General features: G+C 58.4%; 1 protein-coding gene across 2 annotated transcripts; it reads left to right on the top strand.

Annotated features, from left to right (window-relative positions):
- The first annotated feature begins 270 nt into the window (after positions 1 to 270).
- FAM78A (family with sequence similarity 78 member A) lies at positions 271 to 15,985 on the top strand. 2 transcript variants are annotated; one of them, XM_005213211.4, is made up of 3 exons: positions 271 to 772; positions 1,394 to 2,435; positions 12,913 to 15,985. In XM_005213211.4, the coding sequence occupies exons 2-3, from the start codon at positions 2,113 to 2,115 to the stop codon at positions 13,439 to 13,441; spliced, it is 852 nt and encodes a 283-aa protein (XP_005213268.1). In that variant the 5' UTR covers positions 271 to 772; positions 1,394 to 2,112; the 3' UTR covers positions 13,442 to 15,985. The 2 variants fall into 2 exon arrangements, with proteins under 2 accessions (XP_005213268.1, NP_001033597.2); NM_001038508.2 differs by lacking the exon at positions 271 to 772 and having other exon boundaries at positions 1,779 to 2,435.
- Positions 15,986 to 17,226: the final 1,241 nt, after the last annotated feature.

The following is a 17,226-nucleotide window of genomic DNA, read 5'->3' as shown; positions in this document are numbered from 1 at the left end:
CCCACCTGGACCGGAGACAGAAGCCGAACTACACTACCCAGAATTCCCGGAGCTAGCCAAAAAGGAAATGTCGTTTCTGCAAGGAGAGGCTCGGCTCCCCCAGCAGCTGCAGAGACAGCGAGGGAGCGAGAGGGGGGCAAGGGGTGGGGGGAGAGGATCACCAGTGGGGAGGAGGGCTCTGTGCGGGGAGCGAGGGTGGAGAGCGGGGCGGGCGGCGAGGAGGAGGCGGCGCCCGCTCGCCCGCCCGCCCGCCGCCCCCTGCGGACCTGCACCCCCGCGGGGCCGGCGAGCGGGCGGCGGTCCCTGCGTGCGCTGCGCTCCCGGCCGGCGGCTGCGGGCGGACTAGGGGCCAGGCCGGCGCAGGGGCTGAGTTTCTGCAAAGTTTGACCTGGTTGCCTTTCCGATGCTGCAGCAGAGCGAGGCAGCGCGGGGCGCGCCAGGCGGCTGCGGCGCGGCGGCGGGGCTGAGCGGCGACAGCACGCTCACGATGATCATAAAATAAAGCAGGCGAGCGGGGTGAGGGCGAGAGAGTCCCGAGCCTCACCCCTCCGCCCCCGGCCACCCCCGACCCCCGACCCCCACCCGCCGGGCAGCCCCTAGCTAGGAGGACTTGGGGGCCGGGGGGTCGTCCACGCCGGCCCCCAAACCCCTGTAGAGCTAAAGGACACTTCACCGAGAAAGGGGGTGGGGGCGCCCCCAGGACGTACCCGTGGTGGGGTCGGGGGCGTCCGGAGGGCGGCAGCCCGGGCACGCGGAGCGGCCCGAGGGGCAGGTGAGTCGGAGGCGCCGCCCGGGTGGGGGCGTGCGCGCCAAAGTTCCCCGGCGGCGGCGAGCGCGCCGGACGCGCGGGGATGGGGGGCCACTCGGGGCTGGCTAGAGGGGCATAAAAGCGGTGGGGCAGGGGCACTGCGCCCTTCAGGAGCCTGGGGAGCCCCGGCTCGTGAAGGGGCGTGCGTCCGACCTGACCCGCCTGCAGGGTGGCCCTGCGCCCCCCGTGGTGGGGAGGGCCCGGAGGGAGTCTGACCAGGAAGGGGCGCCGGCGGCGAGGAGGTGGGGGCAGTGCCAGGACCCAAAGTCCACGAGGCCCACTGCAGTGCCAGGCAGTGGCCTCCCCCTCCCCGACCCCGCCTCCGGGCCGCGAGGTGTCAGCGGAGATGTCACGGGCGGCGATTATTCGCTGGTGCGCGCGGTCGTGCGGCCGCCACTGACGGGGCGGGCGGGTGTTGGGGGGGTGGCCGCCGCCTCCGGGGAGACCGCCCAGAGGTGCGCGGTCAGCTCCGCAGCCCGCGCGCCCCGCGCACACGCGTCGCCGCCCAGCGCGTCCCCCGCAGCAAAGTTCGGTTCAACTTTGAGGCCGGCCTTGACGCCCTGTCCCTTCCACCTCCCCCTCCAGGTCCTCGGCGGCCGCGGCGAACCAGGCAGCGGCCCGAGCGCAGCCCCGGGGCCCCCCGCACGGCGGCGGCGGCGGGCGGCGACAGCAACAGCGGCGAGGGGACGCGGCGCGCCCGCGAGTGGGCGCCGACGGGGACCCCGCGGGCGGCCCGCGCCGGGCGCTCGCCCTCCTGGAAGCCCCCGAGGGCCCCCGGACCTTGGCCGACTGAACAGAAACTGCTCTCCCATTGATTCGACCGGGCCGGGCGAGCGGCCGGGTGCGTGTGCCCGAGCGCGTGCGGAAGGCAGAAGGGCAGGAAGTCGGTCTCTGGCAGCCAGGGTGGCGGCACCGCGCAGGGGACGCAGCCTTCCTTATTTATGTGTCTGCCGGCGTTTGCCTTCTTCGCCCGAAGACTTCAGGGAGCGTCTCGGAGCTGCGTTCCCCGCGTGTGAGGCACGGGAAGGGCTGGATGTCTGAACAACATGCTTATCCATTAACCTCCAAACTTTCCTTTTTTTAACCCAAAGAATATCGGTGATTTTTGTTCACTGCTCGCAGAAGAGAGAACCCAGGGCCCTTGAAATGCAGCAAAATCCTTATTTATAAAGTGGCCCCGCGGTAGTGATATGCGAACCCCCTGGACTCAGTGAATCTTCTATCCTATGGATATCGGTCTTGGGATTTGAGATTGAAGAGCTGTACTACTGTCTGCACTGGGTCCGGCGGCCTCCATCCTGTCAATGCCCAGCTTCCCCTGGGACTGCTGGTCTTCCCTGGAGATCAGAGTGGTCCTGTGTGCCATGGGCTGCATTCAGAGCATCGGAGGCAAAGCCAGAGTCTTCCGGGAAGGCATCACGGTGATCGATGTGAAGGCCTCTATCGACCCCATCCCCACCAGCATCGATGAGTCCTCCAGCGTGGTGCTCCGCTACCGGACACCCCACTTCCGTGCCTCGGCCCAGGTGGTCATGCCACCCATCCCCAAGAAGGAGACCTGGATAGTCGGCTGGATCCAGGCGTGCAGCCACATGGAGTTCTACAACCAGTATGGGGAGCAGGGCATGTGAGTACTGCTCAAAAGCAAGCTTCGGGGAGGGGGCCGCTGACGGGGGGAGAAGGGGGGGACGTCGCGGGGAGGCTACAGAGGGGTCTCTCCAGGGCCAGAGGGAGGCATGAGGCAGACGTGGAAGTGCTCTCTGAGTCCTCCTCGGCCAGGCGACCTAGAGGGCTTGCCTGTTGATTCAGATCGGGGTCACGGCCCTAGGACCTTCCCTTCCACTGTCCCTGCTCCCCCCAGGGTTCCCATCTCCCTCCCCGCAAGATGCCCAGGAAGCAGAGGGACACTCCATCGGGTGCCTCTTTGGCAAAGCAGGCGTGCTGTCCCGGGTCACTGGAGGGGCAGGGGCTTGGCCCAGCTCAGGCCTCCGCCAGCCCACGTGGTCATAGTGGGCACTCAGGGAAGGAGAGATGGGCTTCCACAGCCTCCAGAGTTAGCGTGCAGGGCTCTGTGTTGAGCTTGATCTTGTCCCCCTGCATTTTCGGAGGCACATCAAGACCTGGGGGGATGCTCTGCTCTGTTCAGGATAGAGTTTTGTTGGAGAGGGTTTTAGAAACTTGGTTTGCATTGCAGTGCAGTGTTCTCTCTCTCTGGGGCAGAAGGCCACTTTCTGTGGACCTCCATCATCAGTGTGCAGAGGGCTCCAGGGGGCCCCTAACAGCTGAGAGGAGCCCACTGGCCTCTTCTCTCCAGCCCGGTCTCTGGAATGTCCTCGGGGTAATGTAGCGCTTGGTGAGGCCTCTTAGGATCCTGGCAGGTGCCCTGATCTTAGAGATGGTCACCCTGAGTGTGCAAAGAGCAGTGGTAGACAGAGAGGGAAGTGACTTAACTTGAAGGGGTGCCTAAGACAGGGCGATGACAATAGCTGTTTCTGAGCACGAGGAGGCTTCTGAAGGCACCAGGCAGCCCCCCAACTAGACCCCTGGGAGTGGCCATGGATGCTCGCCCACAGCCTCTCTCTCGGGATCCACCCCTGCAACACACCTCCCCCGTCCTGTAGCAGACTTGCCCTCAGACTTGAAACTGATTTAAGAACCCCCGGAGCCACCTGAAATTAGAGAGGATGGGGAGGGGACACCAAATCTTGTGGCTTCTCCACCTGTGACTCTGATGTTACAAGGGCAACAGGAAGATCATGGAAAAACTGAAAACTAGGTGTAACCACGGCCACCCCGAGAGGCACGTGGGCCATATCTGGACACTCATCGGCTCCCCTCTGTCTACCTGACATCTATGCTCCAGGTCTGACTCTCCAAGTGGTTATTAAACCAGGCGGGGTTGGCGGGGGTGGCAGGAGATGGTACTGAATTTCCATCCCAAGAAGGGAAATACGCTTCTTAGTTACTTGGTGTGGACCTTCCCTAAGAAGTCTTAAGCCCAAAATATTCTCAGGCTTTGCAGGGCATCTGGGACAACTGGCAAGACACAAGGGTTTTTCTAGGCTTTTAGGCTAAGCTTGTTTTCTTCCAGAGAAGGAATAGGGAAGTCAGAGGGTCCTTCTGAACTTGGAAAGTTCCGTCCTCCTCCTGTGAGCGCCAGGAAGAGGAAAGTTGCGGAGGGTTGAAGGGGCTGAGTTTTGCTGTGTGGTGGGGAGGGAGCAGGCCTGGCCTGGAGCCTCAGTTTCCCCACCCGTGAGTCTTCAAGGCCTTGGGCTACCTCTGGTGGCTCCAGGTCCGTTGGGGCACTATGGCTGGAGGCAGGCCTGCGTCAGGAGACCTGAGCTGACCTTTCTCTGTCTGTGCCAGTCCTTGGTTCCTGGTTAGAGGAACCAAGCGCACACCTAGACTGCAGTCAAGCGGACCTGGGCTCCAGTCCAGGCTCTGTCACTTTCCAGGGTGTGACCTTAGCCACTCTGACCCTCGGTTTCCTCGTCTGCAAATCGGGGCCAGTCATAGGCCTTGCAGCATGGGCTTATTGAGTTACGGGAGGTGACATTGGTCAAGCTCTCGGCCCTGCGCCAAGCCCACAGTAGATACTTACTGCAGGTGACTATTGTCTGTAACGCTGTCGTTACTGTGATGATCCTCCTGTCAGACAGGGAGTGGGTGACGGGACCTGTAAAAAGAATCGTGGCTGAATTCAGATAGATGTAAATTACTCCTCGTGCTGAATTTTCTCCCCAGCCCAGGTCTTCCTCTTTCACACAGAGCCTATTCCCTGACTTAAGAATTTAACAGTTAACAGTGTGAGTCGCGTGATTTGAGTTTTCAAGTGGTTGAAAGCCGTTTTCCTCATTCTGTATGTGTTTCCTTTTGTTCTCTCCCCTTCTCGGAACACATCTCAGCGTAGGGACCCCTGTGTCCTACGGACCTCCTTATCCAGGGTCCACTGAGGTCCCGGTGGAGATGGGACCAGCCCCAGAGAAAGAGCAGAGTTGGAGGCTCCCTGGAGGGGCAGGAGGGACTGGCCATTAATGAGTTCAGTCTCTGGGGTCAGGATGACCTCAGTGCTGGCTCTGGGGCCTCAGCAAGTTGCCTCTTGGAGGTTAGGCTTTGCCATCTGTGGATGGGGAGTTAGAAGTGCCTGTAGGCTGCTGGGAGGATTCGAGGAGAGGACAGCTGTAGGTGACTGCCCTGTGGCTGAAATGCACAGTTGGAAACTGCTTGATTATTAATCAACAAAACTGTATTAAGAAACTGAATTAGCAAGTAGCATGGTTCCTCTGGCCGGTGGGGAGGCTCTGGCCTCCAGAAAAAGCCTGGACAGCTGTGCCAGCTTGAATACCAATGGAAGCATTTTGTTTTTGCTACGCAGCATATGGGATCTTCGTTCCCCAACCAGGGATTGAACCCACGTCCCTTGTATTGGAAGCTCAGAGTCTTAACCACTGGACTGCCAGGGAAGTCCCAGATGGAAGCATTTTGATGGGATGGAAAGACTCTTCCCTATCCCAAACCTCCTGTGATAACGAGGCTTCTTCACTTTTTTAAGCCCCGTGATGTGAAGGAAAGTCAGGGGTGGTGAGAGGTGGGGTGACCAGTGGCCTCAGGCTGCCCGGAGCTGCCCCTTAACTTTGCTGGGACTGGGGCTGTCCTGCGCGTTGCAGGATATTGAGCAGTGTCCCTGGTCTCTACCCACTCAATGCCAGAAGCCTCCCTCCCCCAATCCTAACAGCCAAAAATGTCTCCAGACACTGCCCGATGTCCCCAGGAGGGGTGAAAAGTCACCCCTGGTTGAGAACTGCTGGGCTAGACCCAGGCAATTTGAAGCCTTAAAATGAAGCCCCCCTGGGCTTTAAAGGCCTGGGGAGCGGATGGCCAGGTGCAAAGGTTAGGTTAGGGTTTCTGTTCTTGTATTAAAAATATTAATTCCAAATACTTAACCAAAACCCGTAATACCCCCAAACATTATCCCTGCTTGAAATTAATCTCTAATCCAGGAGGAGAACCCTTTTGAATGACATTGTGGGTTGGAAATGTTTGCAGTGAAACAATGCCACACGCCAAACCCCAGTAATGCCCCAGCTTAAAGAGGAGAGCTAGAAAATGGTGAGTTTCTTGTGCCAGCTTGAGAGGATTCTATATCGTTTGGGGTTCAGCCCACATTGCTTTAAAAGCTACCCCCCCCCAAAAAAAATACTGTTGGAGATGCCTGCCTCCACAGCCCCGTCCTCCGCAATCCTTAGCCGCCACCTGTCAGCTGGCACAATCTTCCAAGTGACAAGTCCCAATTTCTCCCTTGTGTGTGGGACGCTTCACATTATCCCTAATTTGCTCTCCCGCTAGAGCCCCCAGGGAATCTGGCTCACGACCAAAGTCAAAGTCAAGGCCGGCTCTGGCTCCAGGTTTTGCCAAAGGGCAGGCTTGGGGTGAGGGGAGGAGAACAGCTCAAGACATGGGGGTCTCTCTGGATTGACAATGCCACCTGCCCGTGCCCTTGTTCAGCAGGGCGTGGCCCCCCAGCTCCACCATCCACAGGTACGGCAAGCTCAGGCCAAGTTCCCAACCTTTGTGAGCCTCACTGTTCCCATCTGTGAAATGGGGTTGTTGAGGGACTAAATGAGATAGTGCCTGATGAGGACTCAGCACAGTGTCTGCGTGTACAAAGCACTGGTTTCATAGTTGCTATCCCTACCGTAACTAGCGTTCATTCATCATCAGTTACACAGCGCCCGGCACGGAATCAGCACAGATTGCTGTGTTAGAGTCGTTGCTCTTCTTCTTTTGGGTTCGGCTTCCCATACCCGCCTAGAGCATGGGAATCTCTGGCGATGAGACCTCTCAGGGTTTTTGCAGCCAGACCTGCGATGACTTGAGCAGGATGACGAGGCCAGTGGGAAAGGGCCTGGCAGGGGTGGAGGGGCCTCTGCCTGGCTCCCCGGTCTCTCTCTGGTCTCCCAAGGAGTCCAAGAGGTCCTCACTGATGCTGAGGCTGGGGCTGCTCAGACCCGAGGCCACTTGCCCTAGGAGGCTTGCTCTGCTCCAGCAGGTCTGGGGCCGGGTCAGGAGGCATGGCCTGGTGACCACGTGGCCTCTTCCTGCGGCCTGGGCCTGCCCGGGGGGCCGGGCAGAACAATTGGGGACGGTACTTCCTCTCTGCACCCGGAAGGCGGCCTCCCCCATCTGTGGGGCCCTGGTGGTGGCCGGAGAGGGAAGTCCTCGTTTCCAGGCTTTGGGGTGGGAGGAAGTTGGGGGCGGGGGTACTGCCCGACCCCAAAAGAACTGCCCCTGGGCCGGCCCCCGCCTGGCGATCATGCCCACCCTCGCCTTCTGAGGGCAGAAAACAGAAGCTGGCGTCTCCCGGGCTGTGCGGGGAGGCACCGGCCACCGCCATGATCAGGGGAGTGGCAAATGAAATGGGGAGATGCTTTTTTTTTTTTCTGCTGATAGGATCTGGGTTAAAAATGGAAAGGATCAGTAATGCCTGGTGTGGGGGGTACAATGTGGGCAGCTTCTGGAAGATGAGCTTTCAGAATTATAAGTACACGGGACCTTCAACTCTGGCACTGTTGTTCGGGTTCTTTGTGTTGCGGAAATGCCTGAATGAACTTTTTGGCCAACCCAGTAGTTCTGGCATCTCTTAACAGAAACTGAGCCCCTGGCCTGGTGCCTGGCAGGTAGTAAGCACATAAAAATGTCTACTGAACAAATGAGTCAATGAATACATGAATGGAAGGAGCGGGGCAGAAAGGACGTGTGTGCGGGCAGAAACTCCAGCCCCGGCCATCGTGGCAAAGAGCCACGAACACCCCCAGTGTCCTGTCTCCAGGGCAGAGTATGGCGAGGCTGCTACATAGGACGAAGAGGGGCTCGCATCAAGATTCTGTCACTAAAAACTGAACATATACTGGGTATGTGCAGGGAGAAAGCTTCACAAGGATGTTCACCAGAGTGGGGTGTGGTGAGTAACCTTGCCGAGGAAGGGGGCGGCCCAGAAGGCAGGATTCACGTTTCTCACTTTGGGTACTTCTCTATAGCTTGCTTTTTAAAAACGAAACAAAACACAGCTTTTAAAACTGAAAACTGAAACAGGTGCTGTTGGGCCCTTTCCCCACGTGGCAGGCCCTGGGACTGCGGCCTGGGCAGAGGGAGCGGTGAGGTGGGAGGAAACAGTGCCCACAGGAGGGTCACACCTCTGGTCTCTGGGCACCTCTGGTTTCCTTCCCTCTCTACCCACAGGCCTTTGAGCACAGCCAACTTCGGGCTGGTGGCTGGGCCTGGGGCCATAGGGTGACCCTCCCCAGCCTCTGTGGGCGCCCTTTGGCACAGCCTCAACCCCTTCTCTGGCCTGCAGGGAAGGCCTTTTGTAACCCCTTCAGACTCACTCCCCGTCAGTCGTACTGCTTGGAGCGTCTGCACGCTGCAGACTGTGTGCGCACGCGTGCAGGCATGCACCTGGGGGCCCTCAGCTTCGCCTGCATCTGACTTTCAGGGCCATGGGGAAGAGGGGTCACGGCAGATTTAAACGGGTTGGAGGAAGGAAGTGTGCCATCCATTTTGTGTTTTTAAAGATCACTTGTGTTTCAGGGAGGAGAGCTTGGCAGAGGGCAGGAGGAGACCTGGGAGAGGTGAAGGGTTGTGGCCAGGGACGAGGCGGGGGGGTACGGGGGGCAGTCTGGAGGTGAGGAGGGGGCAATCAGGGATGGATTCGGGCGTCCAGAGGGTGCAGGGCCCCCAACATTGCCAATGACTGGGTCGCCACGGCGGGGTGGCCAGCGCCCGTGGGGGTTCCTGCAGACGTTTGTTGAGTGGCTTTTGGATGGCGCTGCAGAAGGAGTGGGGTTTGAGGGGAACTCAGGAGTCTGGCTCAGATGTGCTGCCAGCAGGCCCCAGAAAGCATCTGCAGCCCGGCTTGAAGCTTGGACTTGCCTGCCGTCCTCTGCTTTCCCACACCTCCAGGATGAGGGCGGGAGAGTGACGGGAAGCGGGCCAGTTTCCTGGGCGTGGGCACAGCGGGGTCCTGTGCTCTGAAGGGCCCCCGGCCTGGTGCCTGGCTCCACGGTTACCACGTGGCAGTTCTTAACTTTTGAACAACTTTCACTTTGTGCTGGTGCCACACATCCTGTGGCCACTGTCGCCCTGAAGACCTGTGTAGGCCGGCGAGCAAAGGGGGAGAGGACATGGGGGAGACCATGTCCCCTGCTCCCCTGTGGGAGGCCTGATAGGACCTGCCCTGGGGTCTGGACAGGAGGCGCTGGGCAGAGATGGGCGGTTGCTTGTGTTCACAAATCCCCCTCCTCACCTAGATCTGGTGCTGGCTGGGCATCCGTGTGGACCTGAGAGCCTTGCCCAGACCTTTCGGTGACATCTGTAGCTGTACTGTCCTCACCTTGCAAACCAGAAGGCTCAGGGTGTGCTGGGAGCGGAAAACCAAGGGTCTGCCTCGAAGCCCGAGGTCCCTGTAGAACAAACAGGAAGTCTTCAAGGCAGGAACTGTATGAAACTATTCCTTTCAGAGCCCAGATAATTTGGAAACATAAATGAGGTCAGAAGGCCTCAGGTCACATCGGGGCTGGCAAATCCATTAGTGTGAGAGGCACGCCTCCCTCAGATGTTCTCCGGGAGTTTCCACGTTTTGCTGTTTATCGCGTACCAGGTGGTATGTGTCGACAGGTTTAATCATCACAGAAACCTGGAAGGTGGGTGTGATTACCACGGTGGACCCATGTGGAGCTGACATCTGTGACTTGACCAGAGCTGGTAGCCAGGGTGATACTGGCCCCGGGCTGGCCCACATCCCTCAGCTACTGTGCCCTTACCCACGCCCCCTCGTACCGCCTCGACTCGGAGACTGGACCGAGACCACAGCTAGCTCAGCTGGCCTGTGATGATGTGAAAACAGACGCCCTTGGCCCTGGTTCTGAGTAATACGCCACGTGAGACAGGGCTGTCTGCTCGCTCATGGGGACGTCACCCGTCTGTGACTGAGCCAGCGCGTGGGCATCTGGGGGGGCTGGTAGGGGAAAGGGAACCTGAAGCTTTGGGGTCAGAGGCTGAGACACAGAGAGAGGGGGGCCATGCGGGTACCAAGCCCCACTCCCCCAAACAAGCCAGCTCTTAGGAAGTGAAAGGGGGCCTTTGGCGAGATGGCTTTCTGCCTTAAAAAAACCCAAAAAACAATTTTTAAGAGTGAAACACCATGAGAAGGTAGAGTGGGTGCCTTCCAGGAGGCTGGATGCAGGTGGGACACGGGCTTCTGAGAAATTCAGGACAGGGACCCTGACCCTCTTCTCTGGTCTGTGGCGGCCATCCCCCTGGGACAGCTGAATCTCCAGGTTCACAACTGTGACCTCCTTCCTTGGAGTCTGACGAGCTCAGGGCCCCGGGCTGGAGATGGCCTATGAGACAGGTGTTACGCTAATTTGTGACCTTTTTAATGAAATAAACAGAAAAATTAGCAAAAATCACATTCCTAATTATCCCTCCAGTAGTGACCACATTTACTAATTGCTAACATTAAATGATCGGAGAAGGCAATGGCAACCCACTCCAGTACTCTTGCCTGGAAAATCCCACGGACTGAGAAGCTTGGTAGGCTGCAGTCCATGGGATCGCTAAGAGTCAGACACGACTGAGTGACTTCACTTTCACTTTTCACCTTCATGCATTGGAGAAGGAAATGGCAACCCACTCCAGTGTTCTTGCCTGGAGAATCCCAGGGACAGGGGAGCCTGGTGGGCTGCCGTCTATGGGGTCACACAGAGTTGGATACGACTGAAGCGACTTAGCAGCAGCAGCAACATTAAATGCTACATATCAGGAATGCATTTTAAATTATGATTAAGTTATACGTGGGCTTCCCTGGTGGGTCAGTGGTAAAGAATCTGCCCGTCAATGCAGGAGACGCAGCTTTGATCCCTGTGGGAAGATCCCCTGCAGGAGGAAATGGCAACCCACTCCAGTATTCTTGCCTGGAAATTCCCAAGGACAGAGGAGACTGGCGGGCTGCAGTCCATGGGATCACAAAGAATCATACACGACTGAGTGATTAAACAAAACAACAAAGATATATATAAAATTTATCATCTTAACCATTTTTAAGTTCAGGGGTATTAAAAACATCCACTCTGTTGTGCATCTATTTCCAGAAATTTTTCATCTTCCCCAACTGAGATTGCACCCGTGGGACCCTGGCTGTCCGTGCCCCTCCCCTAGCCCCCGGCAACCACATCCTGCTTTCTGTCTCTGAATCTGAGTCCTCGAGGGGCCTCATATATGTGGAATCACACAGTGTTTGTCCTCTTGTGTCTGACTTATTTCACTTCGCATGATGTCAAGGTTCATCCATGTTGTAGCGTGTGTCGGAATTTGCTTTTTAAGGGTGAATAATATTCCATTGTAATGGACAGACCACTTTATCCATCGTCCAGTGATGGACACTTGGGTTGCTTCCACATTTGGGCTACTGTGAACAGTGCTGCTGTGAATAAAAATACATTTTGTAATATATATTCTGGAGAGAACTGCTAGTGTACACAGGTGCAGAATTCTGGGGGCAGAGCGTCTGGTGTGGCAGGCGCCCAGGTCTCACTGCCCAGCGGAATCACTGAGGAAAAAGACCCCCACCCGCAGCTTTCCTTACTTTATCTGCCTAGTGGGGTGGAGGTGATTGTTGGTGAGTCTCTAACGGGTGGGTTCCCCGAATGCTGCTGTCCAGCCACACGTGTCCTCAGAGTGACTTGGGACAGGCCAGTGTCCTCTTCTGTCTGAGAGCTATTATTATAGCAATAGCCATGGCGACAGGAGTGCCAGCAGACACCAGTCACTGGCCTTTGTCCTGTGCCCTGCCCTGGGCTGGCATGTTCCTGCCTGAATCCTTCCGTGACCCCAGGTGGGACAAGGTGATGAGTCTGGGGCCCAGGGGATATAGGGACTTTGCTCAGGTGTCACACCAGTGAGAGGGTGGCTGAGACTTTGAGCAAGTCCAGTAGGTTTCTTGAGTCTGAACTCCACAGACAGCCCAGCCGCCTTCTTCCACCCCAGGAAGACTGAGACCCCTGAAAGCAAGACGGGCTGACCAAGTACTGCTGGTACTCAGCTGGGCCTGAAGCTGCAAGTGCAGGTTCCCCGGCAGCTGCAGCAAGGCCAGGAGGCATTGATTGTATAGCTGGCCCGGAGGCAGGGACTGAGTGTGGTGTTTTGAGATGGGCTGTTGAGGTTTTCTTGGTTCTGCTGCTCCGAAGATGGGCTGACTGGGTGGGAGCAATTCAGGCCATACTGTGCTTCTTCTTCTAGGCTGACATGAGCAGAAAGAAGGGGGTACTACCTATGATGCTGGCCATGCTGGGCAGGGGGCCAGGGAGCCCAGACCCACACGTGGTGGAGGAGACTTGGAGGGGAGGGGACAGAGTCTGAGCGAGGGCTCTGGGCACTGGTTCCTGTGCCTTTGGTCCAGGTGCTAACACCAAAGCTCAGGGAGCGCAGGCATTTGACCTAGGTCACGTGCTGGTCAATGGAGGGACTGGAATCACTCTTAGAAGTGCCGACCTCACAGCCACTGGGCCCTGAATCTTCCTGTCAGCCCCTAAAGCAAGAGAAAGAAACTCCCTGCCCTCTGCACTCCCAGGCAGGGTGCCCTGATGTGCTGTGTGTTCAGGAGAGGCCCCTCGACCCCCAGCCTCTCACGATCAGTGGCCTCTGCCCTCACTGAAACCACAGGGCTGCATGTGGCTGATCCACCAGCCACCAGGACCTGGGGTGGGGGGCATAGCGTATGTCAGGGCTCCCCATTACTGTGCGCTGCCCCCAGGCCCCTCCCTGGGACACATCCCCTTGAGGCCAGGGGCAGCCAGGGCTTCCCAAAGTCCAGCCCCTGTCTAGAGTGGTTTCCGGGGTGGGGAGGGGGGAGACCAATCTGAGATGATGCAAGAGAACAGGATGTGGCTTTTGGGGGGGGTGCCAGGTCTAGGGGAGCCCCAATTCCTTGACCTGATGCTGGGGTGTCTGTTTCCTGTCGGCCCACCCCAAGAGGTGAGCCCCCAAGACAAAGGGATGCAGACCAGCCTGTGGCTGGCTGGTGATGTAAACTGCCTTCCCATCCTCAGGTCCAGCTGGGAGCTCCCGGACCTCCAGGAAGGCAAGATCGAGGCCATCAGCGACTCGGACGGGGTGAACTACCCGTGGTACGGCAACACCACAGAGACCTGCACCATCGTGGGCCCCACCAAGAGAAACTCCAAGTTCATCATCAGCATGAACGATAACTTCTACCCCAGCGTCACGTGGGCCGTGCCCGTCAGTGAGAGCAACGTGGCCAAACTGACCAACATCTACCGGGACCAGAGCTTCATCACATGGCTGGTGGCCACCAACACCTCAACCAACGACATGATCATCCTGCAGACCCTGCACTGGCGCATGCAGCTGAGCATCGAGGTGAACCCCACCCGGCCCCTGGGCCAGCGCGCCCGGCTCCGGGAGCCCATTGCCCAGGACCAGCCCAAAATCCTGAGCAAGAACGAGCCCATCCCACCCAGCGCCCTGGTCAAGCCCAACGCCAACGACGCTCAGGTCCTCATGTGGCGCCCCAAGTTTGGGCCGCCCCTGGTGGTGATCCCGCCCAAGCACCGGTAGCGGCCAGGGGCGCCCGCGTGGTGACACCCGGATGAGGACACCGCTCAAGCAACCCCCCACACGGACTCTGTGGTCATTCAGCGAAATACAACCTTTCTACCTTCTCCGGCGGGGCGGATCTCACTGTGCGAATGCCCCTGGGATGGCCCCTCCCCACCCCGCCCCGCCCCCGCCCTTCTGGCACCTGCTTTCCTGGGGGAGGGGGAGGCCCAGGCAGGACCGACCCCTCGACGTGCACCGTCAGTGTCGCCCTGGGTCTCCTTTCCTCTCCTCGCAAGTTCATTCATTTGCAACAGACACCCTGAAACAACTGCTTTTTCTGTTCTTTTTTTTTTTAAATGCCTCTTTACGAGGTTCAGGGTCTGAGGAGGAGCTGGTGATGAGCCTGGTGGGTGCGGCGGGCCCCTCCAGGGGAAAGACCCACCCCCCTGCCCCCGCCCCGTCCTCCGTCATGCGGCCTTATGTAGACTTGCTTTGCCAAACTTTTGCCTTAAGCTGATTTTAAAGGAAAAAAAAAAAAACCCGGAACAAAGAAAGCAGGATCTCTTTTCTATTGGACTTTGTATCTTCTGCCAGAGGCGAGGGAGGAGGGGATGGGGAGAGAGATGCCCCCAAGCCCCTCCTCCTGGGTATTGCCCACGTGGTCGGGGGTGCCCAGGTAGATCTAAAACCAGCTGCTCATTCTTTCGTTTTAGCTGAGCCGAAACCACAGACCAATTCTGCCCCGGAAGTTCCTTCTCTCTGCCCCAGGTAGAACCCCATCCCCTAACCACTGCCTGCAGAGAGGGCTCTGAGCTCTGAGCCGGAGGTGTCCCACCTGTCTTTTCTGGAGCCAGAACTTGCCTTGGGTGGGGCTAGGAGGAGAGAGGGCGGGTCCTGTGAGTTGCAGGTAAGAATTTCCAGCATCTTGGTCCTTGGATGGGTCCGTTGGCACATCTCAGCTTTTCTCTTTCCATCCACACTGGTCCCCAATGCCTGGAGGGGGCCAGCCACCCTACCCAGCTGTAGTTCAGAGGTAAGAGGGCCTGCACCTCCCTGCAGCATCTTCTCAGGGGACGCCCCTCCCAGGTACTCTGGGGGAGGGCTGCAGACAGGCTCTGGGCACTGCAGTGCTGGAGGTGGGGGCCCCCACAGATGGGCATTCCTGGGTCTGGGAAGGCAGAAGGCAGACCCCCACCCCCACCCCGCCTCCGCTGCCTGTCCTCACAGAAGGGAACGAGGGCCCTCTGGGGGCCCCAGGACCTGGTCCTGAGTGACACCAAGCTGTTGTTTTTTTTTTTTTTAACAATGTCTGCTGCTTGCAGGAGCTGAGGGACACCCAGCTGAAACCCTCTTCCTCCAAGCTTGCCAGACCCACAGCGACGTCACCTGGGTCCCTCATTCTAACGGATGGTAATCAAGCACAGAAAACTGTCAGATGAGTGAAATAAGGCATTTCTGCTGCAGATGAGCCACTTGGAGGAGCCCCAGTGACCGTGGGAGGGCGTGGGTCACTGAGTCCTCGTTCTGCTCCTTTATCCGTGGGATACTGCGTTTATTCAAGGGGTGCTTTACTGTCCAGCCATCTCCCGAGCCTGCTCCCAATGGGAGGCGAGCAGCTCTCCTGGAACCAGTGGACGGGGGGAGAACTTGGTGTGGCTGGCGGGCCACCTGGTGCTCGGGGACCCCTGTCAGGCCCCGGGGTTGGGGGGTGGTGGGGGGAGACAGCCAGCTTCCCTTGGTGTGTTTGCAGGGAGGCCTGCCACCCAGAGAGGCCACAGCCTCCAGGGAGGGGGATACGAGGCCCCCTACCCTGGGGACAAGCTGTGGAGGCGCCGGGGTGGCCAAGTCCGGCTGCCGTGGACGGGACCTGGCCTCTAGGCGGCTAGGCCCTTCTCTGCACTCAGGTCTTTCTTGCACTAAAAAGGAGAGAGGGCTCTGGGCGAGGGGTCAGGAACCACAGCGCTGCTTCTGGGCTGGGCCATCGCTGAGGAGTTCTGACTGGGGGAGGAGTGGTCCTGAGCTGTTCGGGGGGTAGAGTCTCCCAAGCCCACTCCCCCTGAGAGGGAGCAGGGCCCTCTTGGAGGCCATCACTGCTCCGGCTGCCTCCCCCCTACCTCCATGCCTACTGCATGCCTGGGCTCCCAGTCAGCTTGCTGCCTGGCTCACTCCCCACCCCCATCCTCTACCCCTCACCCCTTTTTCTCTGCCCCTCCCGGCCTTTCTAAAGAGAGGGCTGGGAAGACCCTGGGGAGGCTGGAGGTCCAGCTAAGGATGCTCGACTTAGCCTGGGTCTGGTCCCTCAGCCTCTCGGATCAGGAGCACAGACCCAGGCTTCTCACCTGGGCTCCCCACCCCTATCCCTCCGGTGTCCCCACTCCCCGGCGTGGACACACTCCTTCAGCAATAAGGACCGTCCGCCGTCGTGGAGAGTACTGTGAAAGCAAACCAGTGCACTTACCAGGAGGCACAAGACTCTTGAAAAAAAAAAAAAAAAATGTACCGTGAACATTTTTAAAACAACAGCAACAAATACAAAGAGAAATAAAATGGAATTTTAAAGTAGGCCTGGCTAGGATCTGGATGTTTCTGAAGCAGTGGGTTCATTGGCAAGGGGGTGGGATGGTGTTGATGGCTCTGTATTTCCAGCCTCGCGGGTGAATGTGTTTGGGGGTGGGTACATGGCTGGAGCCTGGGGATTCTGGTGCTAAGGGCCTGGGATGAGAACCCAGGAGAAGGCGGGTCACTTTGCCGACGCATCCTCTGTGGTCCACAGCCTGGGGACCTTGGTTCCTCACCCACAGCACCCCCGGGTTGGAGCAGGAGACTGGAGATGGAGCTAGGACTTGGGGGCAGCTTGGTTTTCTGGCAAACAGTAGAAAGTGTGTGACAGGAGGGTTGGTGTGTGGACTGGGTCCTTACACACAGATTTGCAAACCCATCTTCACATGGAGACACAGCTGCTAAGTCAAGGTCAACCGAGGACAGGGCCCTGCATCCTGCCGACACCTGCAGCTGCTGAAAGGGGCTGTGTGGGGCCAGAGCACTGATCCTAAATACCATCTTCTATCTGAACTTTCTTATGGAAGTATGGGAGCTGGGGCAGCCCAGAGGTCCTGGAGTGGGTGTGGGCTCTACAGGTGGGCCATGGACTCAAGGCCATTGTCGAGCACCCCATTCCACTGGGGTTCTGGGTGTTAACTTACTGAACCCTCTCTACACCCCAGGTGTTATCTTGGTCCTCATTCCACAGATGGGGAAGCTGAGGGAGAATGCAAGTGGATAAGCTGCCCAAGACCACGCATCTGGGGAGCAGCAGAGCCAGAGTTTGAACCCCACCCCAAAACTCCGCTGCGTGCTCTCAACAGTGCGTCACTGTGGCGCACACATTTGGTGCCCAATAATGGTGCCTATCAATAACAAGGCCCTGCCAAGGGACTCCCTGGCGGTCCAGTGGTTGGGACTCCGCCTTTCCACTGCATGGACCGCGGGTTCGATCTCTGGTCAGGGGACTAAGGTCCTGCTGGCCCTGCTGGGCAGCCAAAAATTAAAAACAAAACAGAAACAAAGAAAACAATAAGAAGGCCCCCCTGCTTGTGGCTCAGTCCATCCTGGGTTCCCCAGGCAGGAAATGCCTTCCTCCCCCGACAGGAAGTCCCTGTGTGGTCAGTTCTCTGGGCCACGGTGAGCCCGGTGAGCCCGCTGGGTCCCTGCCTGGGAGGGGCCGCCCGGTCAGCGGGCTGCAGAGATCCCGGGGCCCCGTTCACTGTGGTCGCTGGTTTGGTGTCTTCCTGGGCTTGCCGCAT

The sequence above is a fragment of the Bos taurus genome, chromosome 11 (assembly GCF_002263795.3).
Source record: "Bos taurus isolate L1 Dominette 01449 registration number 42190680 breed Hereford chromosome 11, ARS-UCD2.0, whole genome shotgun sequence".
Lineage (NCBI taxonomy): Eukaryota > Metazoa > Chordata > Mammalia > Artiodactyla > Bovidae > Bos > Bos taurus.
This window is presented reverse-complemented; position numbering and strand designations above follow the sequence as displayed.

Bases quoted from the DNA above. Each gene is read 5' to 3' on its own strand.
- FAM78A (XM_005213211.4), top strand. From the start codon at position 2,113: ATGCCCAGCTTCCCCTGGGACTGCTGGTCTTCCCTGGAGATCAGAGTG. The intron at 2,436-12,912 runs GTGAGTACTGCT...TCCCATCCTCAG, and splicing joins CAGTATGGGGAGCAGGGCAT to GTCCAGCTGGGAGCTCCCGG.